This window comes from Dermacentor silvarum, chromosome 4 (genome assembly GCF_013339745.2).
Source record: "Dermacentor silvarum isolate Dsil-2018 chromosome 4, BIME_Dsil_1.4, whole genome shotgun sequence".
NCBI lineage: Eukaryota > Metazoa > Arthropoda > Arachnida > Ixodida > Ixodidae > Dermacentor > Dermacentor silvarum.
In genome coordinates this window covers 180,392,818-180,420,696 of record NC_051157.2, presented here as the reverse complement: position 1 = coordinate 180,420,696, position 27,879 = coordinate 180,392,818, and the positions used below count along the sequence as shown (strand labels likewise).

At 47.9% G+C, this 27,879-nt stretch overlaps 1 protein-coding gene across 1 annotated transcript; it reads left to right on the top strand.

Annotated features, from left to right (window-relative positions):
• The first annotated feature begins 878 nt into the window (after positions 1-878).
• Positions 879-22,974, top strand: LOC119449085 (uncharacterized). The gene is made up of 3 exons (XM_049666638.1): positions 879-1,035; positions 11,705-12,096; positions 20,791-22,974. Exons 1-3 carry the CDS (start codon positions 879-881, stop codon positions 22,870-22,872), a joined length of 2,631 nt encoding a protein of 876 aa, XP_049522595.1. The 3' UTR covers positions 22,873-22,974.
• The last annotated feature ends 4,905 nt before the right edge of the window (positions 22,975-27,879 follow it).

Here is a 27,879-nt window from a genome sequence, read left to right as displayed (position 1 = left end):
CCTGATCTATGGTAACCTAACTCCAGCAACTTATTCATCAAAATTATTGAAGTCTAAATTTATTCCCTTAACACATATCTGAAACCTGCCCAACTCATGGCCAACGTCCTCAGTGGGTATGTGCCAATGACTTTACGGTCATCATCATCATCATCCTCCTCATGCGGCCGTGTCCGCGCGCCAGTGGTATTCAGGGAAGAAGAAGTGCGCGCTTCGCGAACCACCGTTCCTGTTCCACACCAACCTTTGTCGAGGTCTGCAGCAAAGGTAAGCTTTTACCTCTGCTCGATATACATGCAAGGCGCATAACTCGACAAGTCAGTCAATACTACTGCGGCGCATGCACATCGTCCCTCTGAAGAACGTGATATATGAGCTCCCGCGGTGGTGTCGAACAAGTGAGCTACAAGTGAGGCAACACTAAATAAGCTTAGATTAGTGAAGCATTCTTTCAAGGTTCGGGTGCCGTTTATTTGGCGGGAAAAGGTTGGTATATCTATTGCAGAGAAAATGAACGCCCCACTTCACCGTTTTTGAATTCCGCGCTAAACTGCGGCGGCGGTTCGTAAGTTTTGGTGAATTTTAGTTTGTAATACTCGCGTGTTCGGAGCGATTTCGTGTGGGAGAATTTTCGGAATTCTTTTTTGTTGAGAGTTCAGTTTCTTTAGAACGCAACGGAACATTAACTGTTTATCGATAAACCCTCGACGACTCCCGAACAGACGTCAAAACCGGGCACGGGTAGCTAATGCTGGAATGTAAGTTAACAGCTTCTCATAACGTCACCAATTGAGGCTCCCTAATCAACGAACGTATCACCAGATACATTTCCTTGTGGTTTATTCAAACGTTTGTCTTTATCGCCACGCAGTGCGAACATGAAAACATTTCAGCCAGATAAATGTCCTAGCGGCGAAGAGGACCTTAGCAAGCAGTGTTCCCCACCAACTGTGGAAGAACAGAGGCATGTGTCGTCGAACACGGTGGAAGAGCGTGTCGACGAGGGAGAAGACTCGACGAGGCGCGGATCCGCAGGTGGGAAACTTTCCTACTTTCTTTCTTTCTTAAATTTTATTTCTGCCAAGAAGCCCACTATACAAACTCGAAACATTGTTAGGCCCTGTAGTCATCGCGGCTAATGTACCGTCCATGTACCGAAATGGACATTTTTGTTTTGCAGCAACATGGTGTACAGTGCACAGAAATTTTCTTAAAATAGAACAAAAATACCCAAGAATCGCCTAATTCAACTTAATAGTTATTATTGTCTGACAAGAGCAATGGCTTGAACATGCACTTATCGAACGCTAAGTGTTCACGATTACGCTTTAACGAAGATTGTAGGCGGACGAGCGTGACGTCACTCGTATAAAACACAAGAATGGGCGCCGCTAGCTGGTCCCCCGCGATACGGGGAGAGGGAAAATTTGGAGGACGCCTAAGCTTCGCCTTTAAGAGTGGAATGCGATAGCGTTATCGGGCTCCGTTCGCATCACATTTTTCTTTGAGTAGGCTTCACTGCAACACACAACGCGGGACAGCCAGCTTATACAAAGACCAAGCTTACACTCATCCCCTTAAAGTCGGCTTCTTTTTAAACACAAATGCATTGCTGGGAAGACATTTTTACAGGAGCAATTTAAGCCGTCTTATATCAAAATGTGAAGGCCCTAGGACATTTTTTTATTATTTTATTATTTGTTTGCTTTTGCCCCAAGGCGCGCGCGTGTCCAAAATTTAGAAAGGCTCGGTTTTCAACATTCCCCTCAATGTTGCCTAGAACCGCACCATCGACACACCATCAGAATTAGAGGACGCTTAAGCTTCGCCTTTAAGAGTGGAACGCGATAGCATTCAAAGATCCCTGGCTGCTTATCAGGCTTTTTTCTCGTACATTCAAATTACAATCCGACGCTATCACGCCGGCAGGTTGTGGTTAAGTCGTACTTTGCGATTTTTCTGACGGAATTTACTTTGAAAAATTCAATTTTCGTTCACTAACGGCTTGGGCCACGCGGAGGGCCTATGTGGTCGCGGTGGTTCGGGGTGATGTGGTTTGGCATGATTATTTCCGCCAGACGCCGATGCTTAACGCCGACGCCGGATTTTCTGCCACACGGGGCCCTTAACGCTACCGCGTCAAAATTGTGCCCGCGGCTGTACTGCGTACTCTTGCGATGACCAAAGCAAGGGCAACCTCCCTCGCCTTGGACCTTCGATAAGTGCGGCTCGGTGTAGTACGACCACGCGCAAGAGCTAGGCACAGCTCTTCGGCTTAGCGTTCGGAAAAGGAGCAACACAACGTACGCGTTCGACGTAGGTGCAATGCACCGCAAACGAGCTGAAGTCCGAGCCATGACCAAACAAAATGGGCCGGCGGACGGGAGGCAAAGCCGGTACGTACCGAGTGTTGTCCCGGAGAGATCTCGTGCCGCCGCGGCAAACCGGTTCGTGGAAAAAATTCACCAGCCCTTCCCCTGTCGAGAAAATGGGGGTAAGCGAAGCTTGTCGTGTGCAACGTTTATAGAACCAACCATAGCCTTATATACACTTCATAGCCTCCTATATACTAAGTAATAGGAGGCTATGAACCAAGTCAGTTTAGTTTCACAGCTCCGCTGAAAACATGGGCTCCGCGGCGGTCGCGAGAACTAACGGCGCTGCGATCGAGTCGCGCCACCAGCAGCGCTACCGGCAGCGCTTCCGATGGCGCGCCTGTGCTGCGGCTGCGTCCCGTGTGGTTGTTGTGGTGCTGCAGAAGTTCGTTCGGAGGTTTGAGTGCTCGCTATGGACTGCGGAGGCAGGGGCGGATCCAGGTTTTTTCTGAGGGGGGGGGGGGGAGGGGGGGTCAGCTTCTGTCAATGATGATGATGATGATAGTAGCCTTTCTTATTTACCGAAATTTACCGTTTTTCCTCACGATAAACCGCGTTTTATACAGCTAAAGCAACACCTGTAGCCCTCCATGGTGGCTCAGTCAGCTCAGGCGTTGAGCACGAGATCGCGGGATCAAATACCGGCCGCGGCGGCCGCATTTCGATGGAGGCGAAATGCAAAAACGCCCGTGTTCTTGCGTTGTAGTGCAGGTTAAAAAACCCCAGGTGGTCAAAATTAATCCGGAGCCTTCCACTACGGCGTGCCTCATAATCAGGACTGGTTTTGGCACGTAAAACCCCAGAAAGAGGAAGAAGACCTGTAGCGAAGCCAGGTATCGGTTTCTCCGAGCTTATAGGAAAAGGACGTTACCCAATACAGCCATGTGCTTGGCGGCTGCGCCTGATAATACAGGGTGTTAAAAACTAAGCTTTATGGTTTTCTTAAAGTTAGGCACTGGGAGGCATGCGAAGACCACCTGTGCAAATAAGTTATGTGGCTAAGGGGGCACAAAGTGAGATGATAATTATCGCTGTGAGCAGACCAATTAACTAAAATTGAAAAATTATTTTTTGTTCACTGCAGTAAGTGGGTATGTTTGTATTGAAAACTTAGAGACAATCGAGTTTCTACAGAGTATCAGTCGGAAGAATTATTCTAGCGTGTCCGTGCTCCGAGATATCAGACTCCAAACTTCAATTGTCGTACTGCGCAGAATAATCGAGAATAAAGACGCGACAATTCTCATGAATTCCCATGAATGATCATGAAGCTCAGTGACCACTTCTGTGGAGGGATGGCGGTGCCATCTTCTCTCTTGAGTCGTGGTGGTGTGTTGACTAGAGGAACGTTCTTGAATACGGGCGTAACGGTCCGCTCCAACGCAGCAACCACTGCGCTGGTTGTTTACGATATGCAAATCACCGCGTATGAAGACTCACGACGCCACCTACAAGAATAACGATGTGGCGTAGTAGGCGAGAGCGCGAGCCAGCGTCTTCATGTTTTGTTTCCCACGCGACGTCATCCTTTTACACAAGGCGCGCATCTGCTCCCGTTTCTCTAACCACGCGACGCCATCCTAGGCCCGCGCGCTGGCGCTGGCCGCTGACGTCACGCTCCCCCACTTCGCAGCCGCGGCTCGAGGCTTCGCCCCGCTCCGCGAAAACGCCCACTCAGATAAACGAATCCGGTGGGCTTTAGCCTCCTATGCTTAATGTACGACAATAAAACTGCGAAGTTACAATGAAAAACTTGTAGCGTACGAACGGTACTGTGCTCGTACTGGATATTGTCAACGTGTAACTGTGATCACAATGAGTGCTACAGTTTAAAAAAGTTGCCTATGCGTAGTTCTTAGTTTAGCTTTTAGTTATTATTTATATATGAACACTTCAGCAAGATATCTCTTTCATTAAGCAGGTTGGTCGCGGAACCGATGACAGCCAATGAGGCAACCGTTGACACCCCAAGGGGAAACTAAGTTAATCAGGCGCGAAGGCGCTCGAGCGGACCTCGGCGTGTTTGGCAAAAGGGACGTCCCCTCGTTCATTCGACGCCACCAACGGGACGAGTAAGGTACGGCAGGCGCCAGGAGGTCCAAGGTGTTCATGAGAAAAAATAACTACGGCAACTTCGCGACACCACACTCCTACGGAATACAACTAAGCTTGTGAGCGAGCTAGCTTTACTTCTACATGGCTGATACCACTGGTACTCGCGAAAAATACTTTTTAAGAATGCTGGTGGCCATTTTTTTTTTTTTTTTTGCGATAGGGCCATCCCCCTGTCAGCGAGGGGGCGATGCAGAAATCGGAGGGGGGGGGGGGGGGGGGTCAGGACATCCGGACATCCCTCCTGGATCCGCGCCTGTGCGGAGGTGTGACGCCTGTGTGTGGCAGAAATGTGTCGAGCATGCGATATGCTGACGTGTTTGGCACCGGGTTGAACAAGCGGGTACAAGTCGTCAGCTAAGCCCCCCCCCCCCCCCCCCAACCCAATGCCTAAGCATTCTTTCGCGAGTGCCACAGGTCCATCAAGTGAAAAGTGTAATGCCTTGCATCTGCACAAATATGCGTATTTGCGAACTTACAATTTTTAATCATTATAATATAAATGTAGATGATGGGTAGCTTTAGAAGAGATAAAGAACAAGTAAAAAATTGATCAGAGGGAATACTATAGGGATACATAGCGTTCCGTAGAAAATGCATGGAGAAGCTTATAGTAGGGGTGAGCCGAATAAAATTGGGGGGCTGGCCAACTCCAAATTTGGACGGCGGCCAACTTGGGGGTGGGCCAGCGCGCAATACTACTGTAACTTTCTCCAAGGAAGTGCATAGCTTATACAGGGTGTCCCGACTATCATGCACCAAGACTTAAAGATATGCAAATACCACGTAGCTGGACAGAATCAAGGTAATGTTGTTTGCCGTCGCTTCGAGATACTCAGATTATTTTGTGCATTCCGCCTAAATACATAATTAGTCTTAATTAATTAATCAACTTCTAAAATATTGGAATAAAAGTATAAATCAGAAAATTGTAAAGCAGCATGAAAAACTCCCGATACAGTTTTCTGTTGCTCAATACGGGCTACATAAAAGTCTTTTTCCGAGCGTGAACGAAGCCCGCGAATATACGGAAAGTGCCTGCAGCGGCCAGTCGCGCGGCAATTATACCCTGTATAGGATAAGGGAACTCTCCATTTGCATATGGCCGAATAAACAATATTTTTTAAAGCTTTTTCATGCTATCTCGTAGTTTTCTATTTCCTTGCTTCTTCCCTCATTAGCTTTCCTATTTTTATCCCCCTCCCGCATAATCGATTATGAACTGCCTTATGTGCCGGGCGCATCCAGTCACAATTAATGTCGGAGTAGCTTCGCAGTATAGCATAGGTGTTGAAATCGAAGCGTTCACGTCGCCCTTAAGATTCGTGCTGCGCTTGCGAAACTGTCACTCATAGTGAAAACCATGAACTTTAATTACGAAGGCCGTATAGGTTTTCAGTGGTGTAGTAAGATACATTCATTAAATTACTTGACATTCCCATTCGAATGCGTTGTTACTTCTTACTTTTTTTCCGAACAAAGGTCGCTGGTTCGAGGGGCTTGATTGACGCTACCTTAATTAGCTGTGCCTTAATTACCGTCGCCCTAATTAACACCAAAGGTCGTGGGTGCGACTCCCACCGAAGGTCGTGAGTTCGAGTGCCTCTCTTGATTAACACGATGACGACGCTGACCAGCGTCATAATTGTTGCGTGAGCGTTTGTATATGGGTAAGGCACGATGCTGGGGCGGTATAGTAAGTGAATTATATTACACCGATTTCACTTCGACGACACGGTTTTCGCTCGAGGACGTTGAAGGTCTACTAAGAGATGAGACACATAAGGACTTGGCCATAATAAATCGACGCAGACGAGCGAACGCGTGTGCAATACCAAGCCAACCGGTAGCTGCAGGCTCGACCGCAGCGCCGTTAGTTCGCGTGACCACCGCGTGGCCCACACGCTTACGTTGGCCAATATGCGGAGCTGCGAAACTGAGTTGGTTATAGTAACGTTGGTCGTGTATGTATCTGACCTTCGTCAAGTAACGTAAAGTTCCTGACATGTCACGGTAATGAAACATAAACGTTTATTAAATGTATGCATCGAGGGAAGGAAACGTACAACGCAACGGAAGGAAAAGTTGCACTAAAGGGAAACAAAAGTATAAGGAAAGGGAACCAAAAGTACCACGAAAGGGAACGAAAAGTAGTAGGAAAGGGAAAGGAAAGTAGCAGATGAAGCACACACAAGACAACCTTTGCTTACCCCCATTTTCTCGACAGAGGAAGGGCTGGTGATTTTCTTTCTTTATTTCTCTCTTTCTTTTCTCTCTCTCTTTCTTTCTTTGTCTCTCTCTTTCTATCTCACTTTCTTCCCCCCTCTCTCTCTTCCTTTAGCTTTCTCTCTCTCTTTCTCTTTCGTTCTTTCCTTCTCTCTTTTTTTGTCCCTGGTATGTGCCATTGAGCTTGGACCCTTTCTACACTACCGCCAGGATCGGCCCATTTTTCAGCGTGACACCACCACCACCACCGCCGCCGAAACTTGTGAGCCTATTGACCCTTTTCGCGGAGCAGTTTGTTTTAGAGAAACGAGATGGCGCTCATGGCGGCGCGCCATACCTCTCCTCAGCGACCGCGCACGAATACGAAACCATTACAGCTCCTACCTTGCTTCTGTGCGATCAGCTGTCAGAAATGCAACTGAGTTTTCGCTCACACACTGTGCTCCAATCATGCTAGATTGAATCATGTGGATTGAAGACGTGTGCAATAGTTGGCTGCAAAAATAGTGACTGGCATGTAATTAAGGAATAGAATGAATCCCTGTGGCCAAGTTCGCGGACCGCTGCAGCAACTGTCCGAACGTGTTACCGGCACTTCGTGATGTACGGCTTTCCTCGAGGATACAGAAATTTGCTCATCCACCAGCCTTGTATCGCTAACCTTCAAAGAAAGGGCTTCATCCCCAGAACGTCAGGAAGAGTGATTACCACTCGTTAAACAATGACAAAGGGAGTAGCGCCGCTTCCTGTCATAGTAAGTTTCGCGCACGTTATCTATACACATCTGTTCCAAATGGAAGGAAAACTTACGCCCACTCTATCGCCGACGTATCAAGAATAAGTGAACGGGCGCACACTTGAATATATGCGCACTGTATACACACAATAAATGACGGACTACACCTATGGCGCACCAATGGTCGAAGCTGAATGTTTCGTGACGGTCCACAAGAATAAGCGAGTTACTAGCTGTAATATATATTTGCTACAAGGTATTACAATGTACAAAACAGCTACGTTGCAAGCCTTGTGCGCAGCAAGAACAAATCTATCGGAACTGAGCACACCGGCGAATGATTAGGCAGAAAATAATCACATAGTGGCCGCACCGAGGAACTTCACTGAGTCAGAAACTGACAAGCCACTGCTTCAAAATATTTGCCGAATAAAGAACAAAGAGCAAAACACACTAATCCTGACTGAATTCATAATCGGAAAGCTTGGATAGTTTGGAATACATATTTAGCCCCGCGTTTAGAACAAGCACCATATACGCTGCTTGCGCCGCTTGTACATAGCTTAATCAGCTCCGAAATCGCTTTTGCATGTTCTCTGAAGCTGTGATCAAAGCTTCGTGTCGTCCACCTAGTCACCGTCTACGATATCTCCGAAAACAGAGGTTTTCTAAGCCGCGCAGGCGTCATACACTTCCATTGAAAACAAGGAGGCAACGGAGGCAGTTGAGGCAAGCAATGGACGCGTCACCACGTGATCAAACATGGCAGCGCCCACGGGATCTCCGCAAAAAGGGTCAATAAAGCTTCGCTTAAAAGCCGCTCCCGACAACCGGCGCGGGTGGAACGGGAGAGGCGTGGAGACGACGGATCAGGGGAACGCCCACACAGCGCCGGAGCGCACCCCGACCCCACAAACTCTAGTTGGCGAACATTCATGATGGTATGGTACACAGACGAAGGCAGAAAATAAGAAAAACAGGGCTGTCGTCATCTGTCTTATGTTGTGTAGCGTTGCCATGCCCAATGTTCGCCAACGCCTCCTGAGTTTTGTTATAATATAGTATTTGATTTTTCACGGAACGCACCACTCAAAGCCGTCCTAATGCCCAGTTCATGCATCAAATCGCCCTGCTAAGCCTATTAGTAGCTATTTCAAGGTAGTTGGCCTCTATTTGGCGAAGTCACAGAACAGTGGAAACAGTGGGATGCGAGGAGATGTCGCGAATCCATTAACCTCTTCATTTGAAAGAATGCACGATTTACAAAAATACGTAAGCAGGCTTCCCCACACACCTAACCTGCTCTATAGTGTGTCAGTACGTTGTCGCGACCACACTATATACTAGGTCAACACACACGCACACACACTCACACGCGCGCGCGCGGTATCAGCAGTGATAGCACGAACAGACCGAACCAGTGTATCATGGCGCCATGTGCATCTACTCCTGGGTACAAAAACCGAAAGTAGCTATTATCATAGTAAATTATCTATATAGCGCGAATGTTCGTCAGTATTTTTTCTAGGGCTTAGAGTCTACGTTTTATAGAATGTTATTTAACACATAAAGGAACGACAAGTCGAAAAGGTTGTCTCGTCTCGTATTCTCTTGTCGAAACGAGGTGGCGGTTGGTCAGCAGCCGCAGAGATGCTCTGGCCATCTCCCATCGTTACTTATTGTCTGCAGCTGTTTACATACCGCTGACTAAGATCTTCAGTAGCGCTCGATAGGGAAAACGTACCGCTTGACCACATCGTAACAATCAGCGACTCCCGTTAGACAGACTGCACTGCGTCACTGAACTTAAATCTGAAGCATATATCTATTTGAAAGTACTCATATGAAATCTTCTTGCTGAAACACATTGTATTACTCAGCTTATCCGCACGCACCCTTGTGGAACTTCTAAGCATCTCTGTTTATGCGTGGACTGTAACGTACCAAAACGATACTGGGTCTATGAGACTTAGACACCGTAGTGAAAAGCTCCGAAATATTTTTGATCGGCTTTATCGAGCGCTTAAATATAAGTACGCTAGCGTCTTTGCATTTCGCTCCCATCATAATGCGGTCGTTGGAATTGAACCCCCGACCTTGCGCTCAGCAGCGAGACGCCATAACCACTTCAGTGTTCGACTTGTGTTCATAATGAGAGAGAAGAACTTTATTTATTTCCGGCAGATTGCTGGGCTGGGTTCCCACTTAGGAGCCAGCGGAGAGACCGTGTCTCCCGGCAGCTTCCTCGGCCTGCTGGATAGCCCACAGTTGCTGGTCCAGGCCTGAACTGAGCAGCGCAGTCCCCCAACGCGCCTGCAGGCCCTCATTGGAGGCCGCGACCCCAGTATTGCTGATTAATGCTGGACATGCCCACAGGATGTGATCTAGTGTGGCTCTGGTGTTACAATACTGGCATAGATTGGTTGTATATAATTCGGGGTATATATGGTTCATGATGACAGGGTTCGTGTATGTTCGTGTTTGTAGCTGCCGCCATTGAACGGACTGGGCCCGATTGAGCTTGTGGTGAGGCGGTGGATACTCACGCCTTTGCATTCGATAATGTTGAGTAATGTCACAGAATTTAGTGCTTTAGCTATTATTCACGCAGTGGACTTGTTATACTTATCGCAATGAAATTTGTGTCGACATATTCACCACGCCTAATATTCCTGTTGGTTGTTTCATTAAAGTCAATGTTACACAGTCAAAAAACTATATTTTCGAATTACTATAGCTCAATATTTTTCATTACGTTGCATGTGGATTATCGTTACACGTACCACAACATGCTATTAATGTTGACCTGCATTTTCTTTTCTAAATGATTGATTGCAACTGTATTTTACTTACCGCTATTCATCAATCCATCGACCGCTCAATACCATTTCTTGGCGCTCTTTGGCCATACCTGGCTCTTGCGCCACTAAACACTATACACCATCGTTATCTATAGTAGAGCACATCACGGGCTCGGGCTTTCTAGTGGTGCATGTAACGTGCAGCGAATTATCCTCGCGCGTCTCGACTCTGAAGAACCTGTTGCCCCGGCGCAGCTGCAACCTAGCAGTGCTAGCAGTGCTATACTCCTGTGTACTTGCCTTTTCTTCTTCCGTCGTATTTTGAGCTGTTTGAACCGAATGCAAAAGTTCAGAAAGACCGAAGTCGCCTCAAACCAAAGGATGCTATTGTACTCCTTACCTAAATCAATGTAATTAAAGCTTTCGGCGCGGTGCAAGCGCGTTCGCGACTTGCTGATTCTTCAAAGGCGATTTAGTAATACGATTACTGGTAAGATAATTCGGCACGCGGCTGAAAGTGGCACTGCGTCTATCCATGATCGCACGCATGTTCTCAACCGGCTGCCTAGCAGCAGCGTATTACGCTGCACCATGGGGGAACGCGAAGCTTGCTCCATTTACTCCATCCATGCGCTACGCACACGACCGGTCGTGGTTGCGCTTCGGCTATATATTGTACTAGGTACGGTTGAGTGGGACGAGCGGCTGTGGCGGCGCATGCTTCGCAGTCAGGCGCCCGACGTGGAAAAATACTGTGGCGGCGCTGCAATAGAAGTGGATTGGGGCGCATCAAGGTCGCACCGTTGGAAACTGCTGGCGACACTGCTCGGCAACGTCATTCGTAATACTTCGCGCGCTGGTATTTGCGTTCAGACCGCTCAAATGGTGTTCATAATTGCATATGACATGTATGTATGCCTTAAGAATCAATTGATTTCATTCTCTTGTTTATTTTATTTTTTTAATGCCGCTCCGGGATCTTTTTCGGTCTCGGGCAGGGTTCGGGCCGGTTTCGAGCCGGGCTTGGGCCGGGCTCGGGCCTAAGGTAAAGGGGTGGTGGGCTGGGCCAGGCGGGTAAAGTACATTTTGTGCCGGGCCCGGGCCGGCTATCGCCGTAGAAAGTTTGGTCGGGCTCGGGCGGGCAGCCAAACGTAAAAACGGGCCGTGCAGTGCTCTAAGCTATAGTGTATTTTGTAAAGTTACTTCTGCGTTCAGTACCTGGAGTTCACCTCTTTGCATGTGTCTTTTTCATTTCAATCTTTGTCGCAGCGCTATGTTTTGCTTGTGCTTTACTTATCGAACCTTCACCTGGTCTCTGGTTGCACGTACGGCAAGCCTGCCAGCTCTTTCTGTAGTGTAAAAAAAAACAATAAATGAATGAAACGGTTGACCGACTAAATAACTTGCGTCAAGTGTTCACATCCCTTGCTGATCAGCTTTGGCCTCGTGCGCAGTATCGCTGCCATCGCGCCCGTCGTCAGGCCATCTCGGCAGCAGCTGCCTCATCCAATCAACGTCAGTGGCAGATTTTTCGTCCAGCGTCAATGCGTCGATCCCAGTGGCTCAAAAGAGGTGGGGAACGTGGCTGCGCGACACCAAGCTACCTCCAGAATCCGCCACCAGGGCGGCTGCAGGCGCGTCCACGATCCGTTCAGAGTACGAGAGAAGCACTATGACGCCGGCAGTGTCCGTGGTCCAGCGGTCAAGCAGCCACGCAAGCGCCTCTACCTTGGGCGGCAGACCACACACCAGGGCTGCCGCACTGGCGGGCAACGTGCACCAGCCGGTGGCCACGCATCCTCTGGCGTTCGCTCCTGCAGGGCGTGAGCTTCCCTGCAACGCAATGGTGAGATATTCAGGGTGTTCTGTTTGCATCAGCTGTGACGAAGGAGCAGACAAGTTCCCGGTAGAACGACGTTTACTGACCCATGCTTATGGACTTGCTTATGACCCATGTTTATGGAAAAGCTTGCTGCTAGCAAGCGGCGGTCGGCTTTTAACCGTTTGCGGCACATGCGCATTTCGCAGAGTGCCATTATCAGTGGTGCGCTAACAGACACAACACAGAGAGATGACGCAGAACCACAAGCGCATTATTGGAAATAATGGACGATGTAGAAAACGATGTAAGCAGGCTTTCCCACAAGCCTAACTCTCCATAATCAAAATGGCCGCGCTCTTGCTTGTAGCATTTTCTTTAAAAGCTGGGACACACATTTTGAAAGCTTTGATGGTGCGTGAAACGGAGGGTGACAGGAATGATTTCACCGGCCCGCACGTTGACACTTTGATTATAAGTAATTGCAATCTTAGTCCGAGGTCCACCATCTTGATTAGGTCAAACGAGGTGTGTCGAGAAGCGCACTTGCAGGTCTTGCATATCGTCTTAATGAGTCGGCCACATGAAAAATAATCGCGAGAAAAGAAATCTTGAGAATAGACGATGATCACACGGTGAGCATTAACTCTGTCGTTGTCTGAGGAGTTATCTTTCGCGGTGGTTGCGCTTACTTTCGTTATAGTAACGACGCCATGCGTCGTCTAATACGGCTGCGATGCGAGTTCGTTGTTAAGCCATCTTGATATACTATAGCGTAGCCGCAACGAGGACAAAAGATGAGCATATGAACACAGCACCTGGTTTGTGTGTTCATATTAGGGAATTATAGGGACAGCGACCCCAAGCAACTTGAAACCCAGAAGCCCAAACTGCTTTATACACCTTCCGAGTTCTTTTGTGAGCCTGGGTGATAGGGTCCCCCAGTTTTGGGTCTTTACACCTTACGAAAATAATTCAGCAGCCGGAAAGACTACGGCTGTTACCTTTGTTTAGAGGCAGCATATCGCGGGGCACGTGAAAATGGGAACCCTTGTCGGACTGGACTCTCCGCACGCATTCATGGAGAGTGCAGTCGGCTTCAGCAGCTGTATGACGCGCCTATTAACATGAACATTTTTAGAGTACCTACATGATCGTTCACAAGCTATACGCGTAGTGCGCGCCGACGGACGCACCGTTGGTTACGGCCTTGCTAAGTGCACTCGGCAAAGTAGAGAGCCGTCCGCCGTAGTTTTCTGCGTCGTTGCTCATGCTTTTCTGTTCGATTTACGTCTCATGGGCAAAATAAGCAGCACTTGTCGCATGTCTGTGGTGGCCAAGTATTTAAATCATGTAGAAGAACAATTGTGACACGGTGGGGTGCTCAAATAGCTTGCAAAAATGCCCGCCGGCACGATCCTAATCATTCGCCTCGAGGCCGCATGAGCGGCAGCTACGGCAGCCATGGATCGCCGCCGTTCGGCGAGGTATTTTTTTTTTCTCACGTTTTCTTTTGTGATCTCAGTATTTGTTTCACTCGATCATGTTTGCACGGCTACGCCACGATGTTGATCACGGCTTACCCATGTTTTGTCGGTTTATCCGCAGTGCAGTATATTCTGGTTACATGCATTTCGCGTAAGTTCTGAATGCCATTTGCTGCTTCTTTGCCGTGTTGCTGTAGCTAGGGTGCATGACTGTACGAGTGCATCGTGTTGTGTGTTAAAGGTGCTGAGACTTGCAAGGACTGATTTTGTTGGTTTTATCCGGCCCGTTAAATCGTCGCACCAGCTGTGCGAGCAAGTACCAGATTTTCGCTTTGCCTCGTTTGTAAGGGGTTTAAAGGGACTGACAACCGAGTTTTATATACCCAGTTTTTTATTACGCAACGAAAAGCTCACTCTCGGTAGTGTTTACACCTGCAGCAGTTACTTTCAAGAATGCGTGGATATTTTGTAAGCAGAATTTTTCGATCTGAGCAGCCTCTAAAAATATACAGTCCCTCCTCCAGCAACGTTGAGAAGTGATAGCGATGCCGATAGCCCACCTCGCAAATTGTGAAAGCCGCGTATCGTCCTGCTTTCACTGGAGGGAGTGCAACTGTGGTTAACCACCTATAATGTTACCTTTCAAACCACGTTTAAAGGTTTGCGTTGTTGTACAGGCTTTTCTTATAGTTGTATCGCATTTTCCCCCCAAGTAAACACCTAAGTCATGGCTGGCTGGCCCCCGGCGTCGTTATTCTGTCGATAGACGAGCCAAGCCAACTCACCGAAAACAAAGGCGAAGGCAGCGCCACTTTTCTGCTCACTACAAACGAAGGCTTATCTGCGCATTGTAAGTTGGAAAAAGCTTATAATAGAAAGAAATGTTACTGCATTTCAATATTAATAAAAAGACCAGGAACAGCGTACACTACTAGAAGGTCACCTGGTAGACCTCATGAGTACGTTCATGTTATTGCCGCGTGGGGCGCCAAAGATAATTTTTCGCGACTTTTAGTGAAGAATTAAAAATATAAATCCACGTTTAATGAGAAAAATTGGGCCCGTTCTAGCCAATACGATAGACGATCTTCCCATCAGCAGGGTTATCTCAATTTATGTTCTGAAGCAGTTCTCTGTCCCTTTAAATCACGCTGCGTTTTGCCCGAATGATTATAGTCAAGTGATTCTTTTAACAGCTTTATTTTTTTTCACCAGGGAACATCTTCGATATTGTGGTTGCTTGGGAAATGCGTTAGAATACATAGAAGTCGCTCAGTGCGAGAATTTCTGCTATAGCTGCTGCATATACTAGTGCTGTTCGAGTTTCGCGGAAATATTCGCGTCATGTTTGTGAAGTCTTTGCACCTTGATGATGTCTGAGCAAACTTACCACTCAGAGTGCTTTATTTCCCTGTTGAGTTCATTTTTGCGTGCGCATTTGGAACTCAATTGAATTCTTTCTTATCTTTCGCGGCGTAGGAGCTCAATTCCTAAGCTGCAAAGGACTAAACCTAGTCTTGCCGCCAGTGCCCATTTACCTTCGCCAGCGTTGCTCTTGTGTCTCTACTAGACCCTGCGCTGTGTTCTTATAAATGTCCACACTGCGATCAATGTGCAATGTTTTACCACATGGTTTGGGCTTGCGCAAGCACACCAGAGCTGACACCCATAACACACCCCACCACAAGGCAATGAGAGGCAGCGCTGTGCAGCTCCGACTCGACGGACCAGCTCAACCTGGTCAACCGAGCGAGAAGGGCAGCTAAGGCCGCTGGACTCCTAGACTCAGGGGACCACCCACTGCAGAGCGGAGGAGCTACTTATGCTCGCGTGCTCTTTTGTATAAAGTTTATATCCTCTCTCTATCTCCCCCTCCACCTTTAAATATGTCGTGTGGCTTCTCTCTTGCGAACCATCCGAGAAAAAAAAAATGCTCAGAAGTTTCTAAGACTTTCGCGTTGTACGATTCCAAGCAGATAGCTAAGGGAATTTCAAATTGCGAAGGCTGCAGCGGGAAGGGCAGTTCGTAGACGTACGCGGCGGAATTGCATCGGCGGTGCAGCGCTAACTCGCACTTTCATTCACCCGTGCGTTTGATACTTCCTTGACTAGTCTATTATCAAAATCGCAATTACTCTTCGTGAGGTGACCCGCCCTGGTTGCTCAGTGGCTATGGTGTTGGGCTGCTGAGCGCGAGGTCGGGATCGCATCCCGGCCACAGCGGCCGCATTTCGATGGGGGCGAAATGCGAAAACACCCGTGTACTTAGATTTAGGTGCACGTTAAAGAACCCCAGGTGGTAGAAATTTCCGGAGTCCCCCACTACGGCGTGCCTCAAAATCAGATCGTGGTTTTGGCACGTAAAACCCCATAATTTAATTTTTTTCTTCTTGAGGTGACCTTGAGGGCACTTATTCGACGGTGTCACATGTATTCATCGGTAGCAAGATCACTACAATGTGTGCAGGCATCGTGCCGTGCGTAGTGCTTTGACATATGTCTGACCTAAAGAAGTGCGCCTATTATTGAGGTACAGAAACAGTATTACGGCAAGGATATAATTTTTTTTAAATATCACAGTTTCGCCATAAGGGTTAAGCAGTGAATGTGATAGCAATGTGTTAGAATATTTCACGAATATAGCTGTAGCGGCAGTATTATCTTTTTTTTATTTTTTTTTAAATTCAGTGCAGACTGCAGATCACAATGTGGCCCTTGCAGGACGGGCATACAAGATCATATACAAAAGAAGAAGATGTACAAAACAAGCAAGAGAAGAAAGAAGCTAGATGCACATAACCAGAAATACAGTCACCCAATTATGCGGCAGATATGGTGTGGAAAGGGAATTCAAGTCTGAAATGGTGCGTGGAAAGAAGGAAACTTATACGTGGCTGTCCTAGGCTCCTAGCATAATAAGGCGTTAGTGAGTCGGGGCGATGGTGTCACGTAGGTCTTGTGGACAGGGGGGATACATATAGTGAAGGGTAGAGGGCTAGTTGTGGTTGACTAATTGACGTAGAAAGTCTAAGCGGTATTTCCGTATTCTTTGGAATATTTTTAGCCAGCAATAATTCTGAGCGGCAGTCAGAACGTTTTTGCTTAGGATAAATAAAACGTACAGACTTTCTCTGGTTTCTCTCAAGTTTGTTAATGTTGAGTTTAGTACGCGGGTCCCATGTAATGCAAGCATATTGAAGTTTTTGGCCGGATAAGAGTAAAGTAACTGAGTAGCTTAACATTTGAAGGAGAATTGATAGGTTTGTGTTGCAGGTAGCCTAGTTTGCGGAATGCAGAAGAATATATGTCGTCAATTTGGAGGTTCCAAGAAAGGTGGTTAGCACACACACACACACACACACACACACACACACGCACACGCACACGCACACGCACACGCACACGCACACGCACGCACGCACGCACGCACGCACGCACGCACGCACGCACGCACGCACGCACGCACGCACGCACGCACGCACGCACGCACGCACGCACACATGTGTGTGTGACACGTATATATAGAAGAGTGACACGTATTTTATCTGTTATATCGGATAGATGCGGCGCACAACGTGGAACTACCGCGTATGGTACATCAGCGAAAATCGGTACATCGGAGTTTCAGGTACTCCCGGGTATAACGTCAGTAAAATATACCCGGGAGTACCTGAAACTCCCATGTACCGATTTTCGCTGATGTACCATACGCGGTAGTTCCACGTTGTGCGCCGCATCTATCCGATATAACAGATTTAATCAAGCAAAGCTTGAGTACCGCGGCGACATTCGCATCATAAACTGCATTACCACGCCGGCCATCACATGAAACTGCACGTTGCAGCACGATGGCAGTAACAACCTCAACGCAAGCTTCCTGAAGTTCGCTGTAGCGCTTTACTGCAAACATAGTACAATCAACAGGATCGCGTTCTCTTCACACAAACAACAAACCGGCCCTCGCCTGAACAAAAAACTACTTTACCGAGAAAGATGTTGAGAACACAACTATTGCCGTTGTCGTAGCTTATGATAAGATTCGCAATCCATGTGGCTCTTCGGCGCCGCAAAACTGCAAAACGCAGCATAATTCCACGGCCGTGCAGAGTTTCGTAGATAGGAGCTCCATCGTATCGTACTATAGAAGCGCACCCGATCGCAGTACGAAGTCTACGGACGAGCTCCACGATTGCCATGACAACACGTGTTAAGCGGAAGTCACGTGACCCGCAGTGCCATGCCCCCGCTGTACCTTCTAGCAATTGGAAAGTCGCGGGGCCTCGCGCTACGGACGGAGCGTCTGCTCCAACGCTCCGACCTCCGTGTGAGGTTTCCGGCGCTCGCCGCTAGGTGTCGTATGAATTGCTGGAGTCGCGAATAGCAATAAAAAAACAGTTGAGACATCACATTAGTCAAAAGACCGAAGCGGCAACTTAACACGTACGAGCTTCATTCACTTCGTATAACTGAGCTTCGTTGCGCTTGTCTGCGGGGCGCACCTGACACGTATGCGGACTGGGTTGTCCCATACTTCGGTAACATCGAGTCTGCTCTCAAAGAGGTCTGCGCGGTCTATCAGCTGCCACCGGTGAAGTAGCGGTCTGGCATCCGAACGAAGGGGAAACCGCAGCCGCGAACTTCAGCTATCCTTGCTGCAAAGCGTTGTCGTCTGCTGCTGCGTCCCGAGTGTACTTCTGAAAGCGCCCGCTAGGTGGCTATTGACCCTTTTCCCAGCGATCCCGGGGGCGCTGCCATGTTTGATCACGTGGTGACGCGTCCATTGTTTGCCTCAGCTGCCTCCGTGTTTACAATGCAAGCGCGTGACGCCGGTGCGGCGCAGCAGATTTCCGTTTCGACGGATATCGTAGACGGTGACTTTGTGGACGGCACGAAGCTTTGGCCACAGCTTTAGAGGACATATGTAAGTGCTTTCAGAGCGCATTACGACTTGTCCAAAAGGCGCGAGAAGCGTATACGGTGCTTCTACTAAAATCGGGGCTAGAAATGTATTCCAAGCTGTCCAAACTTTCCGCTTATGAATGTAATAAAGATCAGTGAGCGCTTCGTTCTTTATTTGGCAAACATTTTAAAGCAGCGACTTGTCGTGTTTCTGACTCAGTAAAGTTCCTCGGTGCGGCCACTATCTGATTGTTTATTTTCAGCCTAATCGCTCGCGGGCGTGTTCTGTTGCGATAGATTAGTTCTTGCTGCGCACAAGGCTTGGAATCAAAATGTTCTGTATTTTGCGGTAGCTTGTAGCAAAGACGTATTATCGCTAGTCCCTCGCTTACTCTGTGGACCGCCACGAAACGTTCAGCTTCCAACTCATGCTTCGGCACATTGATTCAAGTGTGCGCCCATTCATGTATTATTGATACGTTGTCGATAGAGTGGGCGTAGGTTTGCCTGCGAGTAGGGGTGGATGTCTTTAGTAGGGAGAAGGAAATTTATAGAAGAATAAAATTGGCTTGGAGTGCATACGGCAGGTATTACCAAATCCTGACTGGGAGCTTACCACTTTCGTTGAAAAGAAAAGTGTACAATCATTGCATTCTACCGGCGCTAACATATGGGGCAGAAACTTGGAGGTTAACAAAGAATCTCGAGAACAAGTTAAGGACCACACAAAGAGCGATGGAACGAAAAATGTTAGGCCTAACGTTAAGAGACAGGAAGAGAGCGGTATGGATCAGAGAGCAAACGGCGATAGCCGATATACTAGTTGACATTAAGAGGAAGAAATGGAGCTGGGCAGGCCATGTAATGCGTAGGATGGATAACCGATGGACCATTAGAGTCACAGAATGGATACCAAGAGAAGGGAAGCGCAATCGAGGACGGCAGAAAACTAGGTGGGACGATGAAGTTAGGAAAATTGCAGGTGCAAGTTGGAATCAGCTAGCGCGCAGGGAGAGGCCTTCGTCCTGCAGTGGACATAAAAATAGGCTGATGATGATGATGATGAGGGGTGGATGTGTGTAGATAACGTGCGAGAAACTTACTATGCCAGTAAGTGGCGCTACTTCGTTTTGTAACGAGCGGTACTCACCCTTAAGTGCCGATCGACGTTCCAGAGTTGGTCATTTCTTTGGAGGCTAGCGATACAGCGCTGGCGGATGAATTCTTTTTAAATGCGAAGCATTTCTTGGCGAACATTTGCCACTTTGGCAGTATCTATCTATCTATCTATCTATCTATCTATCTATCTATCTATCTATCTATCTATCTATCTATCTATCTATCTATCTATCTATCTATCTATCTATCTATCTATCTATCTATCTATCTATCTATCTATCTATCTATCTATCTATCTATCTATCTATCTATCTATCTATATCTATCTATCTATCTATATCTATCTATCTATCTATCTATCTAGCCATGGTCAGGAGGCGGCATTCTTCAAAGCGTGTAGTTTGAGGGGTTTTAGCCAGTACGTCCGGCTTTAGTCCGTACGTGACCACAGCGCCGTCTATCGTCCGGCGCCATGCTGGTATGTGGGATCGCACTGGAGGGTGCACAGCGAACGTGCTGTCGTGACGACGAGTGGCAAGTTTTCGTGTTTTCCTGAGAGGTCTTAAGTAATGCGTTTGGGAAACTTCTTAGCTGGCGTTACTAAGATTTGAGCTCCGATATAGCCGCAATATCGAAAGGCGACGGGCCTAGAGGCCCCGTCACAGCTCTGGCCACGATCGAAATAGGAGGCGAGTCAAGTCTGAACGTAACATACGTGCAACGGGTTATTGTATGTCTATCCTTGAACTGTTGCAGAGAGTAGTTGTTCGTTTTTCAGCTCTAGAGTCGGTGAGGTGCCCTTGCACATGCACCTCTCGAGACTTAAAAGTGCGCATATTCTGTCATCGCGTCGCGTGCGTCTGGTTGATCGCGGCATATTCGCGGCTACTGGCCGTTGTATCGAATACTCCATGTTAACGGTCCTTGCGGTCAAGTTATATTAGAGTTCCTTATTTTGTAAAGCTTGATGGCTCGTGCGCCAGGTGATTAATGCAAAGAAAATCATACAGCAAAATATTAGGAGCATGAAAGGTAGCAAAGCGTGTTTCCCCGAACCTTCTCTATAGTTACCTAGATTGGGATGTACGCTGGTGCGACACACCGCATGACACACAGTCTTATCGCAGGCGCAGAATGGAGAAAAAAACATGTCCTGACAGTGGAAGAACGAAACCTAAAACTGTAAAATGTCTTCTCCCCATCTACGCACTTGCAGTTAGTGCCTCCACCACCCACGAGAGGATCGGTGCTCCGAAATATCGGCGTCTTTGTGGCTTTGCTGGTGTTAGCGTTCGTCGTCACTGTCATCGTGGTGGCCTACAGGGCTTCGCCGCGCCATGACGGAGGGACACTTCGCTACTGCGAGACGTGGGACTGCGTCCACCACGCCGAACTGCTCACCAGTCACCTGAACAAGAGTCTCGACCCGTGCGAGGACTTTTCCGCGTACGTCTGCTCCGCCTGGTGGCACTCGGCGGCATACAGAGAGCATGTAAAGACCCCGGTCGACGAGGTGGCCCTCGCGCGACTCGCGAACTTCGGGACCTTGCTCCATCTGGGAAGAATGAAGCTCCCCGTGGGCACCAAGGCCCTCGACATGTACCAGTCCTGCATGAGGGCAAATGACGATGCGGGTCTGTACCTTGAACACTTCCGAGCGCTCATGCGAGACATGGGGCTCAATTGGCCGGACCCGCCTCGCGATGACTTGAGCGCCCTCGACGTCCACCTGGCACTGTCCTACAAGTGGCAAGTGCACCTGTGGTTCGTGGTACGGGTGCTTGAGCTGCCGGTATCAGGTAAATGGCTTTTAGTGCTCGAACCGGCAACGGTCCTGCCTATTCTATTGAACCAGTATGAAACCGTGAAGGAAAGTGGCAGCTACAATGCGTACTGGATGGGCTTTTATAGCGACATGCGCACTGACAACACCCCTCAGGTGAACCGTACTACAATTGAAGATACCATCATGGAGACCGACAATATGGACTACATTGTGCTGAACAGCCTGTGTCTATTGATCTTTGCGCGCACGCAAATTCAGGCCTCCTTTCCGCTGAAAAGTATCGGTGATCGTGCGCAACATATAACGTCATCCACGTGGATCACCTCAGTGCAGAAGAACATCCGATTAAGTCCAGAGTTGTCTGCTAGCGATGACGTGCTCCTCACCAATGAACGGCTGCTGGAGGTCATCGACAGGCTCTTCCTGGATTACACCAAGGGACAGCTCCTCAGCCACACTGCCTGGAGTTTCGTGCAGCTTTACGGGCCCGTTGCTAACCCTAAAATGCTGTTGAGACACTTCGGCGAGACGTCCAAGGTGAACGCCTACCGATCGTTCTTCTGCGCTGCTCACGTAGAATCATCGTATAAGGTGCTCGTTCTCTCGCTCGACATTGCCTCTCACATGACCTCGGAAGAGCAGCAGACCGTGGTTGGAGGCTTCAAGAAGCTGGTGTTGGCTGCTGTCAACAAAATTAACAACTCCAAGTGGTTCGACAACGATAAGAAGCGGCTCGCTTGTGAGAAGTTGACGTCGCTGAAGCTGGAAGCCTGGCCGGCTGAGAAGTTGCAGACGGACAAGCGGCTGGAGGAAATTTACGAGCAGTACCCAGACCAGGGAGAGTCAAATTTCGCGGACTTCTGGATTGGCACTCGCAGGGCCATTTACTCCGCCATGGAGAAGGTGCGCCACATGAACCAATCACGGGAATATTACGATGCGTTGAGCTTACCACAAAACAATCCCCCTTCTTACCCTGTCTACAGATACGCCTTGCAGAGTGTGGCTGTACCAATGTACATGCTAAAAGCACCACTGTACTACAAGAGAGGAACCAAGGCCATGTTCTATGGTGGCCTCGGCTTTTTATTGGCCTGGAATCTCGCTAAGGTCCTACACGAACTCCGCATTATTGGTTGGCCCCCAAACGGTACAGTTGTCGACTCTGCTCTTTCCGACGACAAAGTGGAAGCCTACTACGACAAGACTGGCTGCCCGATAGGCGATGGGGTCGACAGCGCATCTCCAGAGTTGCCGGCACTAGAAATCGCATACGCTGCGCTGGAAGGTACTGAGAGCAGTCATGTCCAGGGCTTAGCCAAGGATCTTCCTCCTATCAAGGTGTTCTTCATGACTCTGTGTTATATGGCCTGCACAGTACCCAGTTCCCAGAGTGCGTTCACAATCAACTGTAACAAGATTGCCCGCAATTCGGCAATATTCGCAGGAGCGTTCAGCTGCTCGGACAAGGCGAAGATGAACCCCCCCAAAAAGTGTAATTTTTTTGGATGACAGCACGCAGTGGAAGTGGTCAAGGACCGTGGACGCCCCTTTTCCACCTCGTGTTCTGTGGACCCCGATGTGTTCTTTCTATGACGTTTTTGTCCTCGGTTGCAACCATTTTGTGTCTTGCATGCTATATCCATTGACGCAGTTTTTTCTGAACGCAGTTTACTCGTGTATCATATGTTATTCTGGTCTGAGAACATGATCGCATGTGTACAAATGTTGGCTTTAGTGCTTGTGTATTCTTGATTTTTGTTACTGCGACTCGTCTATAAGATACTGAGTGGACAGCTGACACATAGGACCTCGTTATTTGAGGAAATTTTCATATCGTTGGTCATGCTCCCGCTCTCGGTCTAGAGCACGCAAATATAGTCCTGAGCACGCAAGTTTCGGTCAGCATGAAAGCTCCATGGACTGCTGGCATCTGATTTGAATGATTAAAATCTCTGCACTGCAAAACACATTTCGCTTTCCCTTGGCATCTTCGTGTTGTAGCGACTTTAGCCAATACGAGTTTAAATTATAAAAACAAAATATTTACCAGAAGTGAAGCAGATCACTCCGTCCCTTGCGCAGCGAAGGGAGTAGTCCTCTGTAGCGTGCCACTGTCTTCGAACACCGCTTGCGGCCTCCCTCGATCAAACCATACGTGGTAGTTTCTCATTGGTGGGCAGCTCCTCGGTGGGAGCTCGTGCTCGTGCAGGGCTGACAGGCGCACTCCGGCTGCGCTTGTCTAGGTGGTGTTGGCTTGCCGCGATAGACGCATTTGGTGTTTCACTTCGTTGCGACGCTTGCGCTGTCCAAAGCGATCTGCGTGGTACTTGAATGCAGGCTGCGTGGCAATATATTACAGCGTAGCTGTTATACGCTAGCTTCCAGCGTATCGCTGCGTGCGTAGAGCGAGCGCGTAGGCCAAGAACGCCGTAGTCTCGATACAAAGCAAAAGCGTATCGCCGGTGTGCCCCAGCCACGTTTAATAGCCAGTGGTTGTCTCTTTGGCTGGTGATGTCACGCACTGCATAGGCACGTTCGCTAGTTTCCAGCGGATCGCTGCGTGCGTAGACCGAGGGCGTAGACCAAAAAAGAAAGTCACAGGCCTGCGCGGCACACGCAGCACAGTCACAGCGTAAGCCGGTAGAGCGGCTCAAGAGTAGCTCCAATTTCAGCACCACGCACAACAGGGTCGTCACGGCAGTCTCTTCGCCTCGTTTTGACGAGAACGATCTGAACTGCCCGCCTGGCGTCGATGGCGAGCTGCGGCTTGTAATGCTCTCTGCACAGCAGTCTGCTGAGCCCGATGATACCTGGTTGTAGCCGCGCACGTAGCTCTACGATTCGCTTCTTCAGCAGCGGTTCGTACCTTACGTGGCGCACATCTCGCATCCCTTGACCCGTGGCACGGTAAGTTGTTGTCGTTGTTGATGACGATGATCATGATTGTTTATTGGAATCTTCAAAACGGGCTGGTGACAAATAGTCACCTAACCTGCTTGAGTTAACCAGGTCCAGTTACATATGCAGCTTGCAACTGCTATATGCAACTTGCATGTCGGGCACGCTGCGTTTGCAGGCACCTTAACTAGATGGCGCCACCATACTGGCGGTGGCTCGGGATCGTGTTGATTTTGCGCCTCGTCTGAATCGCATCTCGTCGTCTGCGCCTGCGCGCCTGCCTAGGACGCGTTTATATGACATTTTTACGCTGTCTGGCAGCAAGCGCTGTCAGGCCCCGCACACTCTCATGTTCCAGCGATGGCCACAGGGGGCGAAAAATGAACCTCGGCGCGTTCCAGCATGAAGCGCGCAAGTGGAGCTACTGTAATTTGGTCGCATACTTTATTTCGTATTTTTTCTACTAGGGGCGCTCAACGGGGCTCAATATTGATCTGTAAATGTACATATAATAAATGACAAAGATAGTTACGGTGTCATTTTTAGAAAATAAGCAGTCTTGTTTTTATTGGACTTCTGTTGTTAAAGTCCGTGCTTTGTTGCTTGAATAAAGGTTTTGAGGCCTCACTTACGTGTGACAAGCAGCAGCCCACTGGTATTGATTGCAGTCCGTGCCGTTTATCGATTCAAATTGTACGGCGGTAATATTTACGAACGGGGTGGTTGTTTCCTTTGAGCAGGATCACGTAGGTTCGTTTTAATTACACATGAATAATATCTCAGCCAGTTTATGCGTCCAAGGTTCGATAGCTGCCACCAAGCGAACGCGTTAAAAGACGGTGAACTTTATCAGCTGCGGCGTTTCACTGGTATAATGGCTGCATGCACGGCTCCGCCGTTAGTGATCTGCCGCGCGTGGCCGCGTAATGACGTGTTGCTTGAAAAAAAAAGTGCTAGCCAGCGCGAAAATTCATCGTTGGAACAGAGCACAGTCTGCTTGAAGACTACCCACGAAAGCATGCTAACCTTGCAGCCCCTAGGCGTGTGCGCCGGTGGGTAAAAAAGCAGTGCTTCGCATTTTCAACTTAAAATTTCTTTCCGTGCGAGGAGGATAAAACAGATTCCTGTAGACGTTTCTTAAAAGTGGAAAATACTAATAATTACAAAGTTATTGCCATTCCAAAGCAATTCAAACGAAGCTGTTGCTATTTTGCCAAGTTGCTAAAATTGCTCACATGTGTTGCTTGAAAAAAAAAGTGCTAGCCAGCGCGAAAATTCATCGTTGGAACAGAGCACAGTCTGCTTGAAGACTACCCACGAAAGCATGCTAACCTTGCAGCCCCTAGGCGTGTGCGCCGGTGGGTAAAAAAGCAGTGCTTCGCATTTTCAACTTAAAATTTCTTTCCGTGCGAGGAGGATAAAACAGATTCCTGTAACGTTTCTTAAAAGTGGAAAATAGTAATAATTACAAAGTTATTGCCATTCCAAAGCAATTCAAACGAAGCTGTTGCTATTTTGCCAAGTTGCTAAAATTGCTCACATGTGTTGCTTGAAAAAAAAGTGCTAGCCAGCGCGAAAATTCATCGTTGGAACAGAGCACAGTCTGCTTGAAGACTACCCACGAAAGCATGCTAACCTTGCAGCCCTAGGCGTGTGCGCCGGTGGGTAAAAAGCAGTGCTTCGCATTTTCAACTTAAAATTTCTTTCCGTGCGAGGAGGATAAAACAGTTCCTGTAGACGTTTCTTAAAAGTGGAAAATACTAATAATTAAAGTTATTGCCATTCCAAAGCAATTCAAACGAAGCTGTTGCTATTTTGCCAAGTTGCTAAAATTGCTCACATGTGTTGCTTGAAAAAAGTGCTAGCCAGCGCGAAAATTCATCGTTGGAACAGAGCACAGTCTGCTTGAAGACTACCCACGAAAGCATGCTAACCTTGCAGCCCCTAGGCGTGTGCGCCGGTGGGTAAAAAAGCAGTGCTTCGCATTTTCAACTTAAAATTTCTTTCCGTGCGAGGAGGATAAAACAGATTCCTGTAGACGTTTCTTAAAAGTGGAAAATAGTAATAATTACAAAGTTATTGCCATTCCAAAGCAATTCAAACGAAGCTGTTGCTATTTTGCCAAGTTGCTAAAATTGCTCACATGTGTTGCTTGAAAAAAAAGTGCTAGCCAGCGCGAAAATTCATCGTTGGAACAGAGCACAGTCTGCTTGAAGACTACCCACGAAAGCATGCTAACCTTGCAGCCCCTAGGCGTGTGCGCCGGTGGGTAAAAAAGCAGTGCTTCGCATTTTCAACTTAAAATTTCTTTCCGTGCGAGGAGGATAAAACAGATTCCTGTAGACGTTTCTTAAAAGTGGAAAATAGTAATAATTACAAAGTTATTGCCATTCCAAAGCAATTCAAACGAAGCTGTTGCTATTTTGCCAAGTTGCTAAAATTGCTCACATGTGTTGCTTGAAAAAAAAGTGCTAGCCAGCGCGAAAATTCATCGTTGGAACAGAGCACAGTCTGCTTGAAGACTACCCACGAAAGCATGCTAACCTTGCAGCCCCTAGGCGTGTGCGCCGGTGGGTAAAAAAGCAGTGCTTCGCATTTTCAACTTAAAATTTCTTTCCGTGCGAGGAGGATAAAACAGATTCCTGTAGACGTTTCTTAAAAGTGGAAAATAGTAATAATTACAAAGTTATTGCCATTCCAAAGCAATTCAAACGAAGCTGTTGCTATTTTGCCAAGTTGCTAAAATTGCTCACATGTGTTGCTTGAAAAAAAAGTGCTAGCCAGCGCGAAAATTCATCGTTGGAACAGAGCACAGTCTGCTTGAAGACTACCCACGAAAGCATGCTAACCTTGCAGCCCCTAGGCGTGTGCGCCGGTGGGTAAAAAAGCAGTGCTTCGCATTTTCAACTTAAAATTTCTTTCCGTGCGAGGAGGATAAAACAGATTCCTGTAGACGTTTCTTAAAAGTGGAAAATAGTAATAATTACAAAGTTATTGCCATTCCAAAGCAATTCAAACGAAGCTGTTGCTATTTTGCCAAGTTGCTAAAATTGCTCACATGTGTTGCTTGAAAAAAAAGTGCTAGCCAGCGCGAAAATTCATCGTTGGAACAGAGCACAGTCTGCTTGAAGACTACCCACGAAAGCATACTAACCTTAATAAAACTTGTTGTTGGGCTAGTTGGTACATTCTTCATACAACGATAGGACGCAACACACCAAGGAAAAATTACAGGTGAAAGGAAAGAGCGTCACTCGCAACTAACTTTATTCCGAGAAAGCATCGCAATATATAGCTGAGCTAACACATGCGCGGCAAGGTTCCACGTATCACCCCACCCAGATGAGTCAATAAGAATCATGTGCTAGTTTAAAAAGCATCTAAAAAATTCAAACTCGGCGCCGCGCAAGACCACTGACGTATCGCTAATGCAGATATCTTTTTTTCTTTTTATGTAATATGCCTCGAGCATTTCTCGTGCCAGCACCTCGTTGCTTCTACCCAGAATGCTGATCTCCTTAAATCTTGCGTTACATTTACATGCTTTACAGTGCGCAGGTAAATGTGTCGAAAGGTTATTCTTAATGGAAAGTGCGTGCTCCTTGCATACTAACCTTG